The sequence below is a fragment of the Eulemur rufifrons genome, chromosome 9 (assembly GCF_041146395.1).
Source record: "Eulemur rufifrons isolate Redbay chromosome 9, OSU_ERuf_1, whole genome shotgun sequence".
NCBI classification, from domain to species: Eukaryota; Metazoa; Chordata; class Mammalia; order Primates; family Lemuridae; genus Eulemur; species Eulemur rufifrons.
In genome coordinates, this window is record NC_090991.1 from 46,903,952 (window position 1) to 46,927,184 (window position 23,233).

At 41.3% G+C, this 23,233-nt stretch overlaps 1 protein-coding gene across 1 annotated transcript in view; it reads right to left on the reverse strand.

Annotated features, from left to right (window-relative positions):
- Nucleotides 1–17,942, reverse strand: part of ABCA5 (ATP binding cassette subfamily A member 5) — a 79,421-nt gene extending 61,479 nt beyond the window's left edge. Inside the window, exons 1-3 of the mRNA XM_069481658.1 lie at nucleotides 17,883–17,942; nucleotides 1,504–1,538; nucleotides 899–1,015 (exon numbers count right to left, since the gene is read on the reverse strand). Of these exons, the coding sequence (XP_069337759.1) occupies nucleotides 899–1,015; nucleotides 1,504–1,518 (132 nt within the window). The 5' untranslated portion in view covers nucleotides 1,519–1,538; nucleotides 17,883–17,942. The remainder of the gene's footprint in view (nucleotides 1–898; nucleotides 1,016–1,503; nucleotides 1,539–17,882) is intronic.
- Between the last annotated feature and the right edge of the window lie 5,291 nt (nucleotides 17,943–23,233).

Sequence of the window (23,233 nt, forward strand, 5' to 3'; positions counted from 1 at the left end):
ACTAATAGTAAGAAAAAAGATGAGAAAATCGGTTATCTTTTCTAATATACAAAAAGTAAAAGCAATTATACCGCAAAAGAATTATTGTGTTGAGCACCTTACCAAACCCAACAGGCATATTAAATAATTTTTCCATTGCATTCACTTTTACTGAAATATTTTAAGAATCAAGTCACATAATAAATTAAAATAATATAAAAGGTAATATTTAAACATCTTAAATTATTGATATAAAACATAAATTTACTCAATTTTATTTAAAGTAACTTACCAAACATCCCTATAGAAATCACTATAAAAATATCTTTATTCAGTCCTGAATTAGAAATCATACTTTAATTATACCTAAATTTATACTACTACAATCATGAAGATGAACAATGTATTTTCATCCTTTAAAATTATTACTAGTTGGTTAGCCAGAGTTTTTTTTTACCTTTAAAAGTAATGCATGCTTGACCAGCCTTAAAAAAAAAGTAATGTATGCTGTGGGTAGAAATTTGTAATATAATTTTAGTAATCTTGGACAACTCAACCCAGAGTCCATAAAATGGGAGGTTGTGGGAAATCAAATTGAGAATAATGTTCCACAAAGTTATTGTAAAATGTCAGTTCATGAAACAGGAAATGCAGGACTAAAGGTTCAAAATTAAGCACTGATGTTAGAAATTAACAAAATGCAGGAATCATTATTAAAATTTTTAACAGAAAGCATCAAATAATTCAGTTTTCTTTTGTGACTAACACAACAAGTTTTTACTTTACAGGCAAACTTAAAGAGCAAAAGAAATAAAATTATAATACAAATATATTCAGCAAAATAATCATCTCTTAAAGACAGAACAGGTCAAAGCAAAATAAACTGCAACAAAGCATAAGAGAGAGTCATTTAACTTACCTGAGCACTACTTTTTTTAGTTCTGCATTTAATTAGGTAATTCTTTACTAGGAGTGTTCTGGTCTGTCTCCAAACTCCCACCTCCCTAATTGCAGTGGCCATGTTTTCTGTATCAGCCTATTAAAGGAGGGGAGAAAAAAACACCAAGCAAACAAGCCTGAAAGAATCGCATAGTAAACCAGTGGTCCCCATCCCAGAGCTGCAGCAGGGTACTGATCTGTGGCCTGTTAGGAATTGGGCCGCGCATCACCACCTGAGCTCCGCCTCCCTGCCCCCTAACCCCCAGCGGAAAAATTGTCTTCTATGAAATAGGAACCGGGCCTACTCACAGCAGGAGGTGAGCGGCAGGCAAGCGAGAGAAAGCTTCGTCTATATTCCCCATCACCGGCATCACTGCCTGAACTCCGCGGCTTCCTCCCCGTCTTCCCACCTCCCACCCGGCCTGTGGTCCGTAGAAAAATTGTCTTCCATGAAACTGGTCCATGGTGTCAAAAAGGTTGGGAGCCGCTGCATAAAACGCACGTCATTTTTAATGACAAAAACAATAGTCATGTTTCAGTCCCAGTTAAAATGGAATTAAACATACATCAAGCTGTCTCACCTACCTGTACAGAATGCATGGAGCAGCAATTTGAGGACTCTGAAAAGTAAATAGCAGCATGTGAAACAGAGGAGAAAGACCAGACTGAAATACTGCCAAACCAGCAGTGAGTTTACAGCTTTTTCTCCTTTGGTATCCCCCCAACTGGCCACAGAGGGAGCTCCAGAAGAAGCTCTCTAGTTCTGGATTGTGGAATTGGAAAGGGCAGTCTTACTGATCAGGGACGATGTAGAAATAACAAATCTTTTTTTTCTTTTCTGAATTCTCTTATGTCCCCATCTGCACGCAATCCTATGGTGGCAGTATCAGACTACAGTAATTAAAGTAGTACAGCCAAAATTTCAAGGCAGGAGAACCTTCCTCTCCATTCAATAGAGCTATGGTTCCAAGAGGGGTGGGGCTAGTCCTCACTGCTTTTCTTCTCTACCTCCTGCCACTGAGCCCTGGATGTATATGGTGGTTTGCAGTTGCAGGACTATGTGGCATAATGGAGCAAATAAACCCTAGCTTTCTGGCTGTAGGCTAGGGAAAGCAGCCACAGGCAAACAGAAAGTAGCAGGGAGATCACATAAAAAGAACAGCTTGGGAATGCTCATCAAAAAGTTGCTTATTAACTCCTGTACTAACTCCCAAGGTGGGCATACATGGATCTAATCCTTTCTGTGTAACAAAGAATTGAGGAACTGAATTAACATATAGACCCCTGTCCAGATCCAGACTGGTGACTGGGTGGCACACACAGGACAGATCCAAACTACACTGCAAAGGCTTTTGAAAAATAAATTAAAATTAAAACTACAGTTCAAAGAATGTGTGTAGAAACATTCAACCTGAACCCAACCAGGCTGACAGCCTGCTAAAAGAAAATATCAAAATTTTCCATAAAATTAAAACAAATCTCAAAGTCTCATACAACCCAAATTACTTAGCAAATGAAACATGTAGAAAATATCAACTCTACTAAGAAAACAAAATCAATGATGCCAATGCTGAAATGACACATATTTTGGAATTATCTGACAAAGATTTTAAAGCAGCTATTTAAAAATTCTTGGCCAGGTGTGGTGGCTCACACTTGTAATCCTAGCACTCTGGGAGGCCGAGGTGGGAGGATCGCTCAAGGTCAGGAGTTCGAGACCAGCCTGAGCAAGAGCGAGACCCAGTCTCTACTAAAAACAGAAAGAAATTATCTGGACAACTAAAAATATATAGAGAAAAAATTAGCCGGGCATGGTGGCACATGCCTGTAGTCCCAGCTGCTCAGGAGGCTAAGGCAGAAGGATTGCTTGAGCCCGGGAGTTTGAGGTTGCTGTGAGCTACGCTGACACCACGGCACTCTAGCCCAGGTAACAGAGCAAGACTCTGTCTCAAAAAAAAATAAATAAAAAATAAAAAAATAAAAATTCTTCGGTAAGCAATAGTAAGTACTCTTGAAAGCAACAAAAAATAGAAAATCTCAGCAAAGAAACAAGACATAAAGTAGAACCAAATGGAAATTTTAAAACAGAAAAACACAGTAACAAACAAAACTCATTCAGTAGGCCCGGCACCACGTCTCTCGCCTATAATCCTAGCACTCTGGAAGGCCAAGGAGGGAGGATTGCTTGAGACAAGGTGTTAGAGACCAGACTGAGCAAGACTGAGACCCTGTCTCTACTAAAAATGGAAAAATTAGCCAGGCATGGTGCATGCACCTGTAGTCCCAGCTACTCAGGAGGCTGAGGCAGGATGATCACTTTAGCCCAGGAGTTTGAGGTTGCTGTGAGCTGGGCTGATGCCACTGAACTTTACCCAGGGCCATAGAGGGAAACTCTGTCTCAAAAAATAAATAAATAAATAAATAAATAAATAAATGGAAATGGAACCACTCTCCTTACTCCCCCGCTTTCATAAAAAATTAAAAAGAAAAAAAAAACTCATTCAGTAGGCTCAAAAGCAGAATGGAAACAATAAAAAGAGTAAACTTGAAGATTGATCAATAGACTTTATCCAATCTCAAAATCAGAGAGAAAAAAGACTTTTTAAAAAATTAACAGCAATTGAGAGAAGTATAACAATAACAAAAGGTCTAACTTTCATATTATCAGACTTGAAGGAAAAGAGAAGGAGTGTTAATGTTAAAAAATATTTAAAGACTTAATAGCTGAAAACTTCCCAAATTTAGCAAGAGATATAAACCTACAGGTTTCAAGAAGCTTGCTGAATTCCAAAAAGAAAATCCATGCCCCTACAGATCATAAACTGCTGAAATCAAACACAATAAAAAAATCTTGAAAGCTGTCAAAGAATAATGATGCATTATCTACAGGAGAATAATGATTTGAATGAGAGCAGACTTCTCATAAGAAACTGTGGAGAAACTGGAATACTCATACACTGCTTGTGGTAAAGCAAAATGGTTCAGATGCTGAGGAAAACAGTTTGTGGTTCCTCAAAAAGTTAAACGTATAATTATCATATGACCTCACAATTCCACCCAAAAGAAATGAACATAAGGACTCAACTATGTACATGTTCACACATGTTCATAGTAGCACTACTCATAATAGCCAAAAAGCAGAAACAGCCCAAATACTCAATAGATGAATGGATAAACAAATTTTGGTATATACACACAATTATTCAGTCATACAAAGAAATGAAGTACTGTTATATGCTACAATATGGATAAACCTCCAAAACGTTATGCTAAGTGAAAGAAGTCATACACAAAAGGTAAATATTGTATGATACCATTTACATAAAATTTCTAGAATAGGTAAATCCACAGGATAGAAAGCAGATTGGTGGTTGCCAGAGGCTGGAGGGAGAAGAGAATGAGAAGAAACTGCTTAAATGATAACAGGTTTCACTTTGGAGTGACGAAAATGAATTTGATCTCAACAAATTATTTTGAAAAATAAAACTGTATAATCTAAATCATTGTACCTATCAAAGGCCCAGTATCCCTCTTCCAGGGTATGTTTACCTTTTGAAGTCCCTTGAAACCCTTTTTGCCCATGGACAAATTCTTCAAAAAGATATGATCTCAAAAAAGTGGCTAAGGTCTCAATTGCAATCTGTGCCATTCCTATTCAAATGCGCTCACTCCAGTAATGTAGGATCTCTGCATACTAAGAGGTATTGAGAGAGTAGCTTGGAGGAGATTAAAAAAAAAAAAAAAGATACTGTTAAAACTTCTTCCAGAGCAACTGGTGCTGCCTTCTTTTATATAAACCTACCTAATGGATGCCACTGATAGGACTCCCCTCTAGAACAAGGACAATCTGTTTTAAGCTGGCTGGCCATCTCCACCAAGGTAAAGAAAGCAGACAACTTTTCAGAAGCAGTTCATCTTCTCCAAAAAAGTAAATATATATAATTAAAGTTTGGTTAAAATGATCATCCTCTAAATGTCAGAAGAAAGATGAGAAGACTAGAAAGATTTTTTTTTTAATTAGCAACAGGGTTATAGATGACTTTTACTTTCTTTGTGCTTTTTTCTATTTTCCAATTAGTAGGTATTATTATAGTTAAAAAGCAATAAATTACTAATTAAACAATGAGACATAATGTAAAAATATTAAATGAGTAAATTAAAAATAGCAAAACAAAAGCAGTCAAAGTAGAGGATACATTGAAATAAATTCTTCCAACAGCCTCATTAATATTATATCACATTTGGTAAAGAATTGATAAGTACCTCCAGGCCGGAAAAAAAAAAAAAAAGGAAAGGAAGGAAAAGCTATACTCATTCAAGGATGATTTGCTACAAGACAAACATAGAAACACTAACCAATATAGCACAAACATGTTCAAGGTAACTGTCAAAACACATTGATTTGGTGGATACTACTAAATTATTAATTCAAATTGAATGCTGGATGCTTAATTCTTTATTTATAAGTAACAGTCCCCTCAACTGATGGACTCACAATATTTTCCCTTCTTTAAGAACTGCTCTCTGAACTCAAGATTGAGTCTCTACTGGCCTTGTCTGAAGTCCGTGAACCTGCCCTTCTCCTCATACTCTAGGGCTAGTCAGAGTTTTTTAAAGCAGAACTAAACTCTACTCCCCACATACCACTCCAACACATACACAAACCATTACCATCACCACCGCCTTCCCCACTACTCTTGAGTTTTAACAATTAAATTTTCTCCTGGCACTATGAAATTTTTTAACTAAGATACCCAGAGACTGGATGGAGGTCATGGATATTCAGTTACATTAATGGCAACATTTAAGAAAGTTCATACATTCTTGCTACTAAGCTTTCTTCTAAAGTATGATACCTACTATGCTCAAAACTTGATTTTTCTTCCTTGGAGTATGTGAAATGCCCTATTACCTTCCCTATTAGCTTCTATTTCTTACAACCAAAAGCAACTTAACCAATATAACAAAAGCACCAAAATCAATAAACACAAGAACTACTAATGCCTGAAGTAGAAGAATACATTGTTTAAGAGTGTGACCTGTGAAGCCAAAACAACTAAACATGAATTTTATCTATGCCACATATTAGCTTTGAGAACTTGGACAAGTTATTTAACTTATCTGTGCCTAAGTTTTGTCATTTGAAAATGAGTAATAACAGTACCCACCTCTTTGGGCAGTTAGAATGACTAAAAGAATTAATACATATAAAGCTGAAAATAATACCTGGTACATGGCAAATAATTATACCTGTTGATCATTACTGTGTACAAAAGTATAACTAATATCCCCAAAGGAATAATACAGAATATATCATATTCTCAAAACAAGAACAACGCAATTAAGAAAAAGATAATTAGAGAACTTGGAAATGAAATAATAGACTGATAGAAATAAAAACATCAAGGCATAGAGTAAATGGCATCTAAAGACAAATTAGTGATTTTTTTTTTTTTTTGAGACAGGGTCTTATTCTGTTGCCCAGGCTAGTGTGCAGAGGTGTCATCATAGCTCACTGTAACCTCAAACTCCTGGGTTCAAGCAATCCTCCTGCCTCAGACTCCGAGTAGCCAGGAATACAGATGTGCACCATCACATTCAGCAAATTTTTCTATTTGTTGTATAGATGGGGTCTCACTATGTTGCTCAGGCTGGTCTCAGATTTCTCAAACAATCCTCCCACCTTGGCCTTCCAAAGTGCTAGGATTACAGGTGTGAGCCACTGCATTGGGGCCAAATTAGTGACCTAGATGAAGACTGAGTCAAGGAAATTCCCCACAATGGATGGCAAAAGTACAAAGAGAAAAAAACATGAAAAGAAAGTATGAAATCTATTATCAGATTACACAGATGAGCACATGCCTATAGTCCCAGCTACTTGGGAGGCTAAGGCAAGAGAATTGCTTGAGCTCAGGAGTTCAAGACTCCATGTGTAGAAAAATAAAGACAAATGAAAAGTTATACAGATGAATCAGTGTTATGACTGACCTCAACAATTTGATGTTTCCTACATTCATAAGCTCTAGTCTAATCATGTGAAAATGTTAAAGTTGAAGAAGAATGAAACATTCTTAACATTGGTTCTTCATAAACCTTTGAAGTTCAATGTTCATCTAAGACAGTAACTTCAAAGCTGTAGTCAGGTCTCTGCAAACAGACTCAACAATGAACATACGCCCTCCTCAGTCGCCTGTACCCTCCAACCCTCCAGCCCACAGTGTAAAAGCAGGGAAAATTTGAAAAGGGCTAAAGGGAACAAATCAAGCAAGGACTGCTCTGCATAATAATATAATACTAACTCCACCGTAAAGATTCTTTGCAAATTATGGGGTGCTTGGAAAAATATTTTGCTTCCTCTTCAGGTGTTGAGACCACATTGTCTCTGGCAATTAATATTTGTCCTTTGGGGAGAAGACAGAAGGAAAAAGTATAATATAAAAAAGGGGTGCCTACAACTCTTCCTGGTAGGGCAGTCACAAAGTCCCCTCTTCTCACCCCATCCTCCACTCTTCTGCAGGATTTAGAATGCCAAAGGACAACAATGACTGTCCTACCAGGGATTGGGGGGTGGAGAAATTGGGACAGAGGAAGAATGTGGGTGGACAGTGCTATTCTATGTTGAAGAACTCACCCAAAGATAAAGGGATAGTATCTTGAGATGAGACTAACTCCTGTGGGTAAGGGAATTAGGTTTCCTGAAAGAAAAGTGGAGATCCACACACCATAGGTGACATGAAAGTAGTGCTTCTAACAGGAGTGTATATCCGAAAACAGGGCTGCAAATTTGTAAATGAGGTATAGCCAGAAAGGAGACATCTGTGAAGGATTAAATATCTTGGATGTCTTTTCTTGGACCATTAAACAAACCATATTTAGCACAGAGCTCTAAATTTTCTCTTCCTATAATTCCCAAACTGTATATGCTTATGTGGTGGTATTCAAAAGAACAAATGGAGTTGGATGTGATGGCTCATGCCTGTAGTCCCAATGCTTTGAGACACCAAGGTGGGATGATTGCTTGAGCCCAGGAGTTCAAGACCACCCTGGATAACATAGCAGAACACCATTTCCACAAAAAGTTTTAAAAATTAGCCAGGTGTGGTGGCAGGAAGATTGCTTAAGCCCAGGAGTTGGAGGCTGCAGTAAGCTATGATCACACCGCTACACTCCAGCTTGGATGACAAAGCGAGACCCCCTATCTCCTAGAAACAAAACAAAACAAAAAATGAAATGAAATGAAATGAAATAAACAGAAAAGGCAGTAAAAGATGCTTGGCCTGCCCCAAGTTTAACATCAGCTGTAAGTGGGAAAAGAATCCTACAGACAATATCCAGTTTACCCACTAGTGGTGTGGAGTTAATACAAGACCATGGTAGAGTTGATAGGGCCCCAACTCTGTATCTTGCCAATGCAATATTTTAAAAACTCTTTAACAAAGCCAATTCGTAACTGCTAGAGAACAATGGCACAAAGAAATAAGCATACAAAATGATAAAAAAATTTTTAAAAATTCTTTCCATTGTCCCACAGCATACCTGAGAAACATGTTAAGTTTGTTGTAGAGCTTTAAATAATTAGGTAATTTTTAAATACCTAAAACCTCTAAAAGTTTAATCAAGTTTTTAACTTTCCTAGACAATTTCCTAGATAAAATAATTTATACTAAACTAATGAATTATAAGAAAATTGAAAGCCCACTAAAGCCCATCTTCCTTTTCTAATGTATTAATAATTAACTTAAAATAAAGACCAAGAGCTACATAATCTAAAATTCAGTATCAAAAATTCACTTATTAATTTATTTAAAAACACTGAATACTACATTCCAAGTGTCACATTTCTAAAAGGAATAAAAAATGGACCTAACCTTTAGAAATAATTGTTAGAGAAAAATTATTTAGAATTTATGAGTTTAATTATTTAAAATAAGAAATTTGAAAACTATACAGTATTTTTAAAATCTAAGGCATTCCTATTATTACAGTTATCACCTTTGTTAAAAGCAATGCTTTTCTTAGAAAAGCCTACAATCTCCCAAAAAGAAAAATAGATCACTTATCTAATGTTACCATTATCTCCTTCAAATATTTTTAGTTAGTAAAACAACTCGGTGCACAGCACTGAGGAGGTACTAAATATCAGTGGAATAAATAATCCCTTTTATTATGTAACAGGTAAAATAACCTTGAAAATTTTAAACTTATTTTTACATATAGACTTAATTAAAAACAACAAATCCATGTTTATTTCTGTAGGGAATGAATTAAGATTATATCCTATTAAATAAAGAAATTGAGCCATTTTGATGTTTAGAGCCATCCTGCTAAGAGATGTGGTCAGTCACCTTCTTAGAATTCTTGAAAGATTCCCAGAAAGGCTCTTAGCCGAAAATATGTTCCCTACCTCTAACAGATGACTGTTAGAGGTCACTTCTAGTCCACCCAAGCAGATGTGAAAGAAAACTAATAGGCTGTCTATCTGGGGCTTCTAAAAGTTGTTAGGGCCTGAGGAAGGTTAACTTTGGAGACTGACTCACTGGAGCTTGACCTCCTTTTTATTTTTTTTTTACTGTTTATAAACATTTGGAATTTTATTTAAAAAAAAAAATCACAACCATGACATTGTTACAGTTAGAGGCCCTCCTGGTTCTCCACAACACTGAGCATGATCACAGGGGTTCCCATTGTTAAGTCTTAAACAGCCATCTTTAAAAGAAAAAAAACTCAGCACACTACCATTTAACTTGTTTTAATGTTTCTTCACAAATGGTGAAAAATACTAAAGTACAGACAAAGAATAATCATAATGTTGTGGCCAACATTATAAATACAGAATTATAAATTTAAAACATGCCTTTTGTAATAGATTAACTTCCTTATTTTCTTGTTCCCAGCTCAGATCAGATGGCACCTAGGACAAAAGACCCCTTGACTATTATATCCTTAATGTGGAATGTTAAATATATCTTCCCCCAAAAAGAAACACTGCCTATAACCAATAAATTGCTATCATTATGCACTAACCTTCTATGGAAAATGATGTAACCCTGTTAAACTTCCCCAGACCTTGCCTATAAACAACTATCAAATCTCTCCATTTCAGAGCACTGACCCCATCTTTTTGGAGCCTGTTTTCCCCCTGGCGGCTATCCTCAAACTTTTGTGCCCAAATAAACTCAGTATTTAATCATATCAGCTAAATCTCATTGTTAAGGTTGACTCAGAGCTGATTACCACTCCTTTGTTCTACCTCTATACCCAATAAATACAACTGTAATTGCAGTAACCATACTGTGTCATTATTTATATGTCTTAATATTGAACCTGACCATGAGATCCTTGATGAAAAAAGATCTTTTTATTTATCTTTGCTTCTCTACAACCAATGGTAATATTATAACCAATTTCATCTTACCACAGGTTCCTTTATCAAGGCTTCCTGAGAGTCCTTAAAGATCAAGGGTCTGAAAACTACACTGGAGGAGGTGGGGGCTAAATCCAGCCGACCACATGTTTTGCACAGCTCATGAGCTAACGGTGTTTCTACGTTTTTAAATAATCGAAAAAGAAAAATATCAAAGAATAATCTTGTGACATGTAAAAATTCCATGAAATTCAAATTTCAGTGTCTATAAATAAAGTGTTACTGGAATACAGCCATGCTCATTCATTTACATATTGTCTATGACTACTTTCATGCTATAATGGCAGAGTTAAGTTACTGACAGACCGACCATACGGTCTGCAAAACCTAAAATATTTACTATCTAGCTCTTTACAGAAAAGTTTGCTAACTTTTGTTACAGGCTTAAAAAGGAAGAAGAAGAGGAAGTGAGAAAAGTGGAATATTCACTTAACATTTACTGAAGGATTTATGCAACAAATATTATGCGGCAAAAAAAAAGTTACGCACTGTTAGCACCTTTGCATATAGATAAAATTTAGTATAATGTGGTAAGTGCAATTGGGGAAAAGAGTGGAATGGAATTTCTAGGCAGAAAGAAAATGGAAAAGCTAGACTCCTAAAAGGGCTTGACTTATGTAAAGGCAGAGGTACAAGGCAAAGTGAATTGGGGCAAGGGGTGTGGGGAGCGGTCTAGGCCTCCTAGTGTATCCGCCCAGGACATGCATAGTCAGGCCCTCCACCTATCCCTGTGGGACACGCTTGTGGGACACACCTATCCGGGGCTATAAAAGCAGCTTGCATTTCCTGTTCGAGGTCTCTCGCCATGTAACTGTTGTAGGTGCCTCATTAAACTACTGCTGGAAGAACTCCGACTGGTCGTGTCGTACTTGCTGGCAACTGCGGCGCGACAAGTGGTGCCGAAACCCGGGAACCTCTCGCACCAGGCGGAGACGACCTCATTAGAGGTGAGTTCAGAACCACAGTAGTTGAGGTAGGGTCGGACCCCCCCCCCAAGAGTGCTTTGATATGGGGAATTCCCCGAGCGCCCAGCTGCTCCGTGCTCTACAGGAGCTTTTGGCTGCACGAGAGTTGAAAATCCCCGAGCGTGTCTTACGGCATTTTATGCAGGAAGTAGATCGTGTGGCACCATGGTTTCTCCACTCGGGCTCTTTCACAGTTCCGAGCTGGGATAAATTAGAGAAGGACCTTCGCTGTGCTCATGCTACTGGGCTCCTTCGAGAGTGCGTCCTTCCTATTTGGGCATTGGTGCGCACCTGCCTAGAGGACTCTCCTTGTAGTATTCAAGTGCAGCAGGGGCAGCAGGCTCTGAGTGACTATCAAGATAGCATGTCAGAAAGGGATAAGGGTGGTCCGGACCGGCCGGGGCGTTCGAGAACCCGGTCGGAAGAAAAGCGGGGAGCCGCCCGCAAGGGAGGGCGCTCAGGAAGGCGACGGGGACGCCCGTTGCCCGGCCCGTTATCTAGGGAGGACATGGCTTGTAAAATGGCCGCCCTCCGTCTGTCTTCTTCTTCTTCTTCCTCTTCTTTGTCCCGCTCTTCTTTCTCGTCTCGCGAGAGGGAGGCGGAGCTTTCTCCGGCCGATAAGGCGGACTTGGAGGAGGCGGTGACGGCGTATGAGGCGGAGCGTTATCGCCCGCCTCCGTATGCCTCCGCCCCTCCCCCACCAGTTGATGGCGGGGGAGGTACATCTTTCATGTCCGACCGGGTTCGGAGAAAAGTCAACCAGTGCTTTCCTGTACTTCCCGGGCCTTTCAACAATTTTGCCGCCGTCTCGGCGTTACCCATCGCACTGGCTTGCCCTATAACCCCCAGGCCCAGGGCATTGTAGAACGCGCCCATGGCACAATCAAAGTCTACTTACAAAAACAAAAGGGGGAGGCTGGGGCTTTGGGCGGTGGTAGGTCTCCCAAATCTGCCCTATCTCTTACTCTATATACTTTAAATTTTTTGCTGCTGGATGATCGTGGTCGCTCGGCGGCAGATCGCCATGTGGATCCTGGCCCCCCCCTTTCCGAGCGGGTGATGTGGAAAGATGTGCTTTGTAATCAATGGAAAGGACCGGATCTGATTCTCAGCAGATCCAGGGGAGCTGTTTGTGTTTTTCCACAGGACGCTCCGGACCCTATCTGGGTTCCGACATGCCTCACGCGACGCCTCAGTCATCCTGCTGCTTCCTCGCCGGCTCCTGACGACGATGCTGTTGTGGCGGATTCTGCTTTCCCTGACCATGACCCTCCTCGCCCTGGGAGTGCTGTCCAGGGCGAAACGTCGTTGGGCCATCCTGCCTGTATTCCCGAGACCCCTGCCGGTGTCTCATGATTCGCAGATATTCCCCCGGTTCTTTATTACCAATGCTTCCCTAGGACTTCCCTACCTCCCGTGGTCCAACGAGTCTGGAGCGGTTCCCGGCAATGAATCCTATATCCTTGCTGGGTCCTTGTGCTTTACTACCATTATCCTGACTCACGGCAACCTGTCCTGTATACTTCTTGCCAACCAGACGGGTGCTTGGGTGGACCGGCCGCGTCCCCGCAACGGGACCTTTGCTAATGGGACTTTTGTGACAGGGATGTGGCCTGCGTTACACAAAACTGTGAACATTTGAGACCGCTGCGTCAGGCGCTCAGTTTTCCAACGTGACCTTCGGTCCCACGCCTGTTTGTCTCTGGCCTCCATTCATCTGGATTGTGGCCCGCCTGGAAAACCATACGGCCACCCTTAACTGCTCAACCGTAAACTGCACGTATACACGTTGCTGGAATGCCTCAGAACACAGGATGGCCGTGGTTGCACGCATGCCCCGGTACGTCCCCTGGCCGGTTGATGCACCGGATTCGTTGGTTCTCTTTCGACATCGTAGGGACTTTGGCGTGACAGCTCTTGTCTTTGCTATTGCAGCGGCCTCCGCTGCGGCCCTTACCGCCTTCGATCGCGGCGGCGGGCGCCGTACAAACGGCACAGGTCCTAAATAACCTGTCAGCAACGGTAGCAACTGCCTTGGACACACAAAGCTCTATCAACTCACACCTGGCGGGAGGGATTATGCTCCTAAATCAACGTGTGGACTTGGTTCAAGAACAGGTGGACAGTTTGGTACAGCTCGCCCAGCTTGGTTGCGAGCGACGACTGCCGGGATTGTGTATTACTTCGATCCCATATTCTAACCTTTCCCAGGCGGCCAATCTCTCTAAAGAGCTTTCTCGGCTGTTACAGGGCTCTTGGTCTGCCAATTTCTCCAAGCTAGCCACTCAGTTACAACTAGAAATCACCCATATTAATTCTACCCGGTTAGATCCTATGCTTACTGATGGCCTCCTCCCCACCTTTTTGTCGCTTCTACACGGGGTTCGGGAATGGGCAGGTCTTGGATCCCTGGGCCTGCTGGGATGTCTTGCTTTTTGGCCTCGTGTTCTGGATGCTCATGCGTGTCCGTTGGCAGCAACAAAGGGATCGAGTGGTCATGGCTCAAGCCTTTGCTGCCCTTCATGAGGGCTCTCCTCCTGGAGTGTGGATAAGCATGTTACATACGGACGGCAACTACCGCTTTTCCCCTTGACAGCATGGCGTGGCCCTTGCACCCCGAGGGCTTGTCCCCATTGCACCGGGAAGGGCGCGCGACCCCTGTTTTGTGGTCAGCCCTTGCACCTTCATGAGCTCTCGCTCATTGCACTGAAGAGTGGTGACCATACGCCCCTTGGTGAACTGTGACCCTAGATCCGGACTGGGGCTTCCGTTCACCATAAGGCAAAAACAAAAGGGGGAGCTGTGGGGAGCGGTCTAGGCCTCCTAGTGTATCCGCCCAGGACATGCATAGTCAGGCCCTCCACCTATCCCTGTGGGACACGCTTGTGGGACACACCTATCCGGGGCTATAAAAGCAGCTTGCATTTCCTGTTCGAGGTCTCTCGCCATGTAACTGTTGTAGGTGCCTCATTAAACTACTGCTGGAAGAACTCCAACTGGTCGTGTCGTACTTGCTGGCAACTGCGGCGCGACAAAGGGGTGCTGATGTATATTCTAGATGACACTGTAAAGGCATGCACTGGAAATGGATTATGAAATACCTGGTATGTTATCGATTTTATTTAGTTCTGCTCTGATCTTTGTTATTTCTTTTCTTTTGCTGGGTTTGGGGTTGGTTTGCTAGAACTACCAAACACTGAGGAAGGAAATAGCAGAAGACATAAACAGGTGAGAAACCATACCATGTTCATGGGTCAGCAGAATGAACATTGTTAAAATGTTTATACTACCCAAAGTGATTTTACAGAGTCAATGCAATCCCTATTAAAATACCAACATCATTTTTTGCAGATCTAGAAAAAACAATTCTATGCTTCGTGTGAAACCAGAGAAAACCCCATACAGCAAAACCCATCTTAAGCAAAAAGAACAAATTGGGAGGCATCGATTGACCAGTCTTCAAGCTATACTACAAGGCCATAGTAACTAAAACAGTATGGTACTGACACAACAACGGAGACATAGACCAATGGAACAGAACTGAGAACTCAGATATAAAACCATACTCATATAGCCATCTAATCTTTGACAAAGCAGACAAAAACATACACTGGGGAAAAGAATCCTTATTCAATAATTGGTGCTGGGAAAATTGGATAGCCATATGTAGAAGACTGAAGCAGGATCCACACCTTTCACCTCTCACAAAAATCAACTCACGGTGGATAACACACTTAAGCCTAACGCATGAAACTATAAGAATTCTAGAAGAAAATGTTGGTAAAACTTTTATATACGTTGGCCTAGGCAAAGAATTTATGAAGACGATCCCAAAGGCAATCACAGCAACAACAAAAATAAATAAATGGGACCTGATCAAATTAAAAAGCTTCTGCACAGCCAAGGAAACTTATCACGAGAGCAAACAGACAACCTAGAGAATGGGAGAAAATATTCACAGGCTACACATCTAACAAAGGGCTGATAACTAGAATCTATTTAGAACTCAGGACAATCAACAAGAAAATATCAAACAACCCTATCCAAAAGTGGGCAAAGGACATGAACAGAAACTTTTCAAAAGAAGACAGACTAATGGCCAACAAACATGAAAAAATGCTCAACATCTCTAATCACCAGGGAAATGCAAATCAAAACCACAATGAGATATCACTTAACTCCAGGGAGAATGGCCTTTATCAAAAAGTCCCAAAACAATAAATGTTGGCATGAATGCGGAGAGATAGGAACACTCATACATTCCTGGTGGGACTGCAAACTAGTACAACCTCTGTGGACAGTAATATGGAGATACCTCAAAGAGCTACAAGTAGAATTATCATTTGATCCAGCAATCCCATTACTGGGCATCTACCCAAAGGAAAAAAAGACATTCTATAAAAAAGACATCTGCACTAGAATGTTTACAGCAGCACAATTCACAATTGCAAAGATGTGGAAACAACCCAAGTGCCCATCAATACATGAGTGGATTAAAAAAATGTGGTATATGTATATCATCGAGTTCTACTGAGCCATAAAAAACAATGGTGATATAGCACCTCTTGTATTATCCTAGATACAGCTGAAGCCCATTCTACTAAGTGAAGTATCACAAGAATGCAAAAACAAGCAACACATGTACTCACCATCAAATTGGTATTAACTGATCAACACTTAAGTGCACTTATAGTAGCAACATTCATCAGGTGTTGGGCAGATGGGATGGGGGATGAGGGGATGAGTATACACACACCTAATCGGTGCAGTGCACACCACCTGGGGGATAGATACGCTTGAAGCTTTGACTCGGGTGGGGCAAAGGCAATATATGTAACCTAAACATTTGTCCCCCCCATAATATGCTGAAATAAAAAAATAAAACAAATTTAGAAAAAGAAAAAAAAATGAAATATCTGGTATGCAAAATTAGACACCCTTACTTTGTGTACCCATATATTTCCTCTACTGCACTTTTTCACACCTAATTGTAATTGTTTAATTTCCTGGCAATCACATATTTCACTAGTCCATTTCCTCTCCCAATTCCAAACCTCCAAAACTCTTTTGCATCTGTAGTACCACCCTCAGATTGTGACCTTGATTCCTATTTCACTGAAAAAACTGAAGCAATCAGAAGAAACTTCCAAAATCTGCCACTATTCTTTCCATCCCCCTACCTACATCTGTGCCTACACATACTAGTAAAGATATGATTTCATGGAATGTTACAAAATTCTTTTATACAGTGACTCTCTCAATCAAACTCCAGCACAGAGATTATAAATTGTATTCATCTTGGTACTCTTGGCACACAGTATAAATATCTGGAATGCAAAAGACACCCAATGAACATGTATTAACAAATTTGCTCTTACAGTCAATGTAAGATTTCTCTATACTAAACCCCATTTGAAGGGAAATACACTTGAACAGCACATATTGAAAAATGAGTGCCTCTTTAGTTTTATTTTAATACAAATACCCCCAAAACCCTAACTGCCCTAAAAATGTTCTCTCCTATGGACTCTTCCCTAAAAATATATATAATAGTGCTCTCTGGGCAAACACACAATATAGTGGATAAAGCACCAGAATTAGAGCCCAGCATCCCTGGGTTGAAATCTCAGCTGCACTTTTTTACCAGGTGTGACCTTAGCGAGTTACTTAACCTCTTTGAGGCCCATTTTCCACATCTGCCCAACACCTCCAATCTCACAGACTTGCTATCAGAATTAAACGAGATACTATTGAAGCTGGAGCATAGCTAGAATCCAACAAATACTTTTTCCCCCTTAGATTCCTTCAGAACACCCTCGATAGAAAGTAAACGTAGTTATTTTTATTATTTTCAGATTTATTTATCTAAAACATAAATATAAGCCTAAGGAGCCCTGGAGAAAGCCTCCTTCAGCTATTATGGTCTCAAGCCTACCTAGCTTTCCCACCCGCTGAAATATTCCCACGCCGGGAGCTTTTCTGTGTGTTTTGGGAAGCAGGGTATTTCCTCCCCAAATCGTGTCAAGAGATATGCGCATTTTCTTCTCACCCAAACTCCTTTTAACACACGCGATAATGAGCAGCACCAACCCCCCCCCCCGCCCCCCGCCAAGGAATAGCAAGCGCTAATTATCCAGCTGTTCAGAGGGAAATTTACTTCAACAACATTCTGTCTTCGTTCTCTCTCTAAGGTTGCTCTGAGGATGGAATCGACCACGTCCAACCAACTGCAGCGTCGCACCGTCCCACGGCCGGACCCGGTCCCCGCGGTTCCCCGTGGCGCCCTCGCCCCAGAGCCCCGCCATCCACACCCCCGCAGCCCCCATGCAGGCAAACCGCGCTTCTTCGGACAAACGAGAGGTTTGCTCGGTCCCCTCAGCTCGCCGCCTCCGCCCCCAGCCGAGCCCGCTGCACCCCACACCTCAGACCCCGACTCCGCTTCCCTCCCCGCCGCAACCTCAGCCGCCAGCCCCTCCGCAGACGCCTCCAGTCGCTGCTCCTCGACCCCTCAGTCCACCAGGACCGGCTTGCCCCAAGCGGGCCTCAAGCGCCGCTGCCCGCGACGCCCTCCTCACCTCAGGGCCGGAGCCGCAGAGTCGTCAGGCCCGGGCTCGCTCGGTCAGCAGAGACTGTGGGAGTGACGGAGCTTGGAAATGAGTGAGGGCGCGCCCCGCACGCTTGCGCGCCCTCGTCGCTCGGCCCCGCGCGCTGGCGCAGGCAGGACCGGCAGCGCGCCTATGAGGGGAGCACGCGGCGCCGAGGCCGCACCCCGCCTCGTGCCTAACGCACCTGAAGGCGAGGCTCCCAGGAAACGCAGTCCCGCGTACGCGCGCGCTCCCGCCGCTCGGCCTCGCGCGCCCCGGCGTACGCAGGGCGCGCGGCGCGCCCGGAAGGGGAGCGCACCTGGGGGCGGGGCGAGCGCTGACTCACCGTGGCTAGGGTCTACCTGCTCCTGCCAGTCCCCAGGGCCACTAGAACCGAGCCTCCAGACTCATCCCCAGAGGCTTCGGCGACTTGGATCTGCCTCCTCTTTGGAGATCTCGCCACCCTATCATAGCCGTGACGCACGGGCAAAACAACGGGCTTGAAGTCAGGGACTCGGGTTTGAGTCGCAGCCTTGCCGCCTTCTAGCAGGTGACCTTAGCCCGCAGCCGGCTCCTCATCTACCTCCCTTGCCATTTCTAGTTTTAGGAATCCTTTATCTGTTTGCTGGCATTGGATGGGCCTCTCCAAGACGGCGTTTCAAGCCCCTCCGCAGTGTCTGGATTGCTGTGTGCCCATTTCCATAACTGCTGCCTAGTCCTCCCCAGCTTCTCCTTCTCACCAGTTCTCACTGGCCTAGGCCGTCTGCACACTGAGGATGCTTGTAGTTCCTGAAGTGTCCTCATCAAAGTCTAGGAATGTGGCAGATCTTGAATTTTTCAAACGGCCTTTGACATATGGCATCTGTGGGAGATCGTTTACCGCACTTGTTTCGCTAAAAATACAATGTGTTTTAGGTCATGCAAAGTGACCTAAATAGTGGTCAAAAGTTATTGTGGGGGAAAGAAAAGCTCACAATACTAACATTAAATATTTTTCTCTCCAGATTTCTGTATAGTGACATTTCCTTGCACAAAGACTTTTTTTAAGAAAAAATTGTCAATCCTGTGTACATCATGTAGTTTTTTAACTTATCTTTGTTTTTTCTGCTTCTCAAATTTAAACCAAATCTCCCCAACAATCACTCTGCTTTCTAAATTCTAAACACACACACACAAAATCAAGGAATCAAGTTTTACTTTTCTTACTGAATATAAATTAAATAGGAAAGTCACAGAGGGTCATCAGAATCCATGATTAAAAGATCTGGCAGTGCGAGTGGGGCAGTGGGAGTCGGGGAGAGGAGGAACAAGAATGTCCAGAAACTGCAACAGAACACTAAAGAAGGCAGCTAATGGAAACTATTCATGATATATTTTGTCTCTTTTTCAAACATCTAAAACATTTTTATTACAAATTTAGAAGACTGCATTCTCAGTAGCCTAGTAAAGAAATGTAGGTCAAAGATAAACCTGGCAAAAATGTTCCTGAACTATACTTTCACCCCAATGCTCCAAAGGCATTTCTCTAGTACCCTTAACCTGCTTTAACTTCAGAAGTCTCTTCATTCCTACAACTGTTCTGGGCATTTTGTTAGGTAGATAGTGAGCAATTCCGGGTCTCCTAGGGACGAAAGTGCGAGCTATTGCCCCCATCTTGATCCTGCCCCACTCTAATTCTCCATACCTGGAGGAGGAGGGAACACTCTATGAATTGGCCAATCAAAACTTGGTGGCAGGCCGGGCGCGGTGGCTCACGCCTGTAATCCTAGCACTCTGGGAGGCCGAGGTGGGCGGATCGTTTGAGCTCAGGAGTTCGAGACCAGCCTGAGCAAGAGCGAGACCCCATCTCTACTAAAAATAGAAAGAAATTATATGGACAGCTAAAAAATATATAGAGAAAAAATTAGCCGGGCATGGTGGTGCATGCCTGTAGTCCCAGCCACTCGGGAGGCTGAGACAGGAGGATCGCTTGAGCTCAGGAGTTTGAGGTTGCTGTGAGAGGCTGACGCCACGGCACTCACTCTAGCCTGGGCAACAGAGTGAGACTCTGTCTCAAAAAAAAAAAAAAAAAAAAAAAAAAAAAAAAAAAAAAAAAAAAACAAAAACTTGGTGGCCATCTGCAAAAGAATGCAGAGGACTCTCTAGCCCAGAGGCCAAGCTCTATGGTTATCATAAAGCTCAAAAAGTGACCTAGAACCCACTTTGTAGTTAAGGCTCAAGTCATGTGACTCTCAACCGTCCAATCAAAGTGGGGCCATGGTGACCTCTGAACCACGAGGGCGGTCCCTATCAGGGCATTATAAAATAAGGCGCAGGCCTTAGCCAAGGGCAGACTCTCGGCTCTTCTTGCTGTTTCTGCTGGGATGGTGGGTCCGGTCATTATCTGTGGCGTACATACCATGCTCTGTAAGCCTTTATCTTGCTCTTGCCCTATAAACCTACCTTTCTCTCCTCAATAAACCTCATTTTCGTGCTTGCCTATCTTTGGCGTGTCTGGTCATTCTTCGGCCATGAGCACGCCAAGAACCTACTGTTTCTGACTGAAACCTAACAATGTGTTTTCTGAATTTTTTTCCTCATAATGTTCTCTGTCATTCATTGTCTGGCTTACACTTCTGTTGCTTCAAAACGACATGACCAAAGCCCAATTCTTCTCTAAAACTCTCATCACTCCAGACAAAATGATCTCACTCCCCTCTTAACTGCACACCTGCTACCATCTCGTTCACATCATTTTATTTATTTTACTATCTCTTCAATTAAACTGTAAGTAGTCTGAAGTTAAGAGCTTTTTCTTTTATACCAATTTAAATTTCCAGGTCTTTTGCATCATAGTATACAGTAAATGTTGATAATGCTACCAAGGAGAAAAACGCATGTATAAGAAAGAGTATGCAAATGTTATCATCATCTCCACAAAATATCACCACTCATTCAACAAAATCTATCTAGTCATGGAAAGGGAAGATGTCAAATTCTTCTTATAGGATGAATGAAAATATTATGATGGTAATATAGTTGTGGGAATAACAGAATACCTTTCAATAAAAAGATTGCTACAAATTAATATATGGGCTATGACATATGTTACTGTCTCTTTGAGCAGGCTATTTATCAGACTGTTTGTACCTTGTAAACAATTTAGCCACATAATCTCAATACAAATTTCCATAGTTGGCCGGGCGCGGTGGCTCACGCCTGTAATCCTAGCACTTTGGGAGGCCGAGGCGGGTGGATCGCTCGAGGTCAGGAGTTCAAGACCAGCCTGAGCAAGAGTGAGACCCCGTCTCTACTAAAAATAGAAAGAAATTATATGGACAACTAAAATATATATATATATATATACAAAAAATTAGCCAGGCATGGTGGCGTATGCCTGTAGTCCCAGCTACTCGGGAGGCTGAGGCAGAAGGATCGCTTAAGTCCAGGAGTTTGAGGTTGCTGTGAGCTAGACTGATGCCACGGCACTCACTCTAGCCCGGGCAACAAGGCGAGACTCTGTCTCAAAAAACAAAAAAAAACAAATTTCCGTAGTTGCCAGATCCCGCCCAGTACTAAATAAGCACCTGCAGGGAAGATGTTCCTTTCTGAGCTTTTGTATCTAGGAAATAGAAACAAGCCATACTGCTGGGTTGCCATGGTGGCAACCCAAATCCCCACATCTCATTAATAAGTTTCTTAGACAAATAAATCAGATGGGAATACAAAGATCAAAGGAGTTGCAGACTGAGATTTAACAAGTTGCCTAGCTGTACAAAATTAACAGTGAATTGGAATTTTTGACAGTATTTAATGTAGAGAAAGAGAATTAGGCTTGCTACCCTAAATACTATCCTACAACCTAATCTGCTGGGGAACAATGGATTCTCCTTGTGTTACTCTTTTATTTGCTAGACACTGAAGCTTATTTAATGGGTTTTCCTATTCTATTTTTGCCAAAATTAAGTGCAAAATTACTAAATTGTCACAGCAAATTTTCCTCATGTCAAATTAGTACATTAGTTTGCATGAGTATAAATACATTAAAAATTACATGGCCATTTTTAAATATTATTAAACACTATTATTAAGTAATAATTGTTTTTAAACATTTAACATTTCTAGAAAGCTAAAAAGGTGCCAGGTGGTTTCTAAATTCAGGGTTTAAATTAGGTATAATTTCAAAGAATTTCAAATTGGTACCTTTGTTTAGAATGAGGCAAGACAAATAAAGAAATGCAGCTTTGGCTGACAAAGTAGGGAATAAAGCATCTTTACCAATAGAACATATCAAATGTGGCTGAAATTCTTATTACATAGCTTAGGAAATGATGAATTAATGATTGGTGAAGGGTTCCATGAGAGAGGTTGGAGAAGGAAATGATTTCTAAAGGTAGTTTTAGTTTGTTTGGTTTTTATTGCTGCTACTAATATTATGTTTATATTACAACAAAAAAATTTCAAGTATTTTATACTTTTTGTCTCCAAATAGGAAAATTAGTTAAGAAAATTGACATTTGAAGGATGTACAGCCAAATTTGATATTTAAAATTCAACGAACCAACGAGTACTTACCACATGCCCAGTATTCTTGCTTAATAAGAACCCCAGCTTTCCAGGTGAACCAAAAAGAAAGGTAAAGAAATCAACAATTATTCTGAGAGACAAAAAATAATTAAAAAGCATCAAACAAGGTAAGATAATATTAGTTTCACTGTTAAATTATATGGTGCGAATTATAAAGTGGTATAGAAAAATCATTGAGAGCTGAGTTACCTAATAACATCAAGAGGAGAAGATGGGGAAATTGGTTTAATTAGAGTAGAGAATGTTTTAGAGGGCAGAGCGAAATAAGCTTTTGTAGGTTCTTATAAACACAAAGTTTGCAATTTACCTAAAAGAAAAATGTAAAGATTAAAGATAGTCTGGACTGAATTTGTGTTTTCTTTCCCTCTTCAGTAAAGAAAACGGACTTTAAATTGACAGAGGTGAAACAACATAGGAAGAGAACTGAAACTTGAGATAGGTGAGGAGGTAGTAAGAGAACACCTGTCTGTTTCAAATAAGTTCATGTTTCGAGGCTCAAATTACATCCCACAGCTATTTTCAGGTAACCTAAGACCCATTGCTGGTACGTTCTGAGAAACTGTAAAAACTGAAAACGATGATAGATCATCTTTTTAAAAATGACGAAACGGTAGACACTGAAAACTGCAGAACAGAAAAGTAAAATTTCAAAGTATATAACTAAATGTATTAAAGAATTTGGTGGTCGCTCAGAACCAAACTAACTAAAATAAGACAAGTCATACATACCATACTTCTTTTTTATCTGATCTTAGAGTTAAGATGGAATTTTGTAG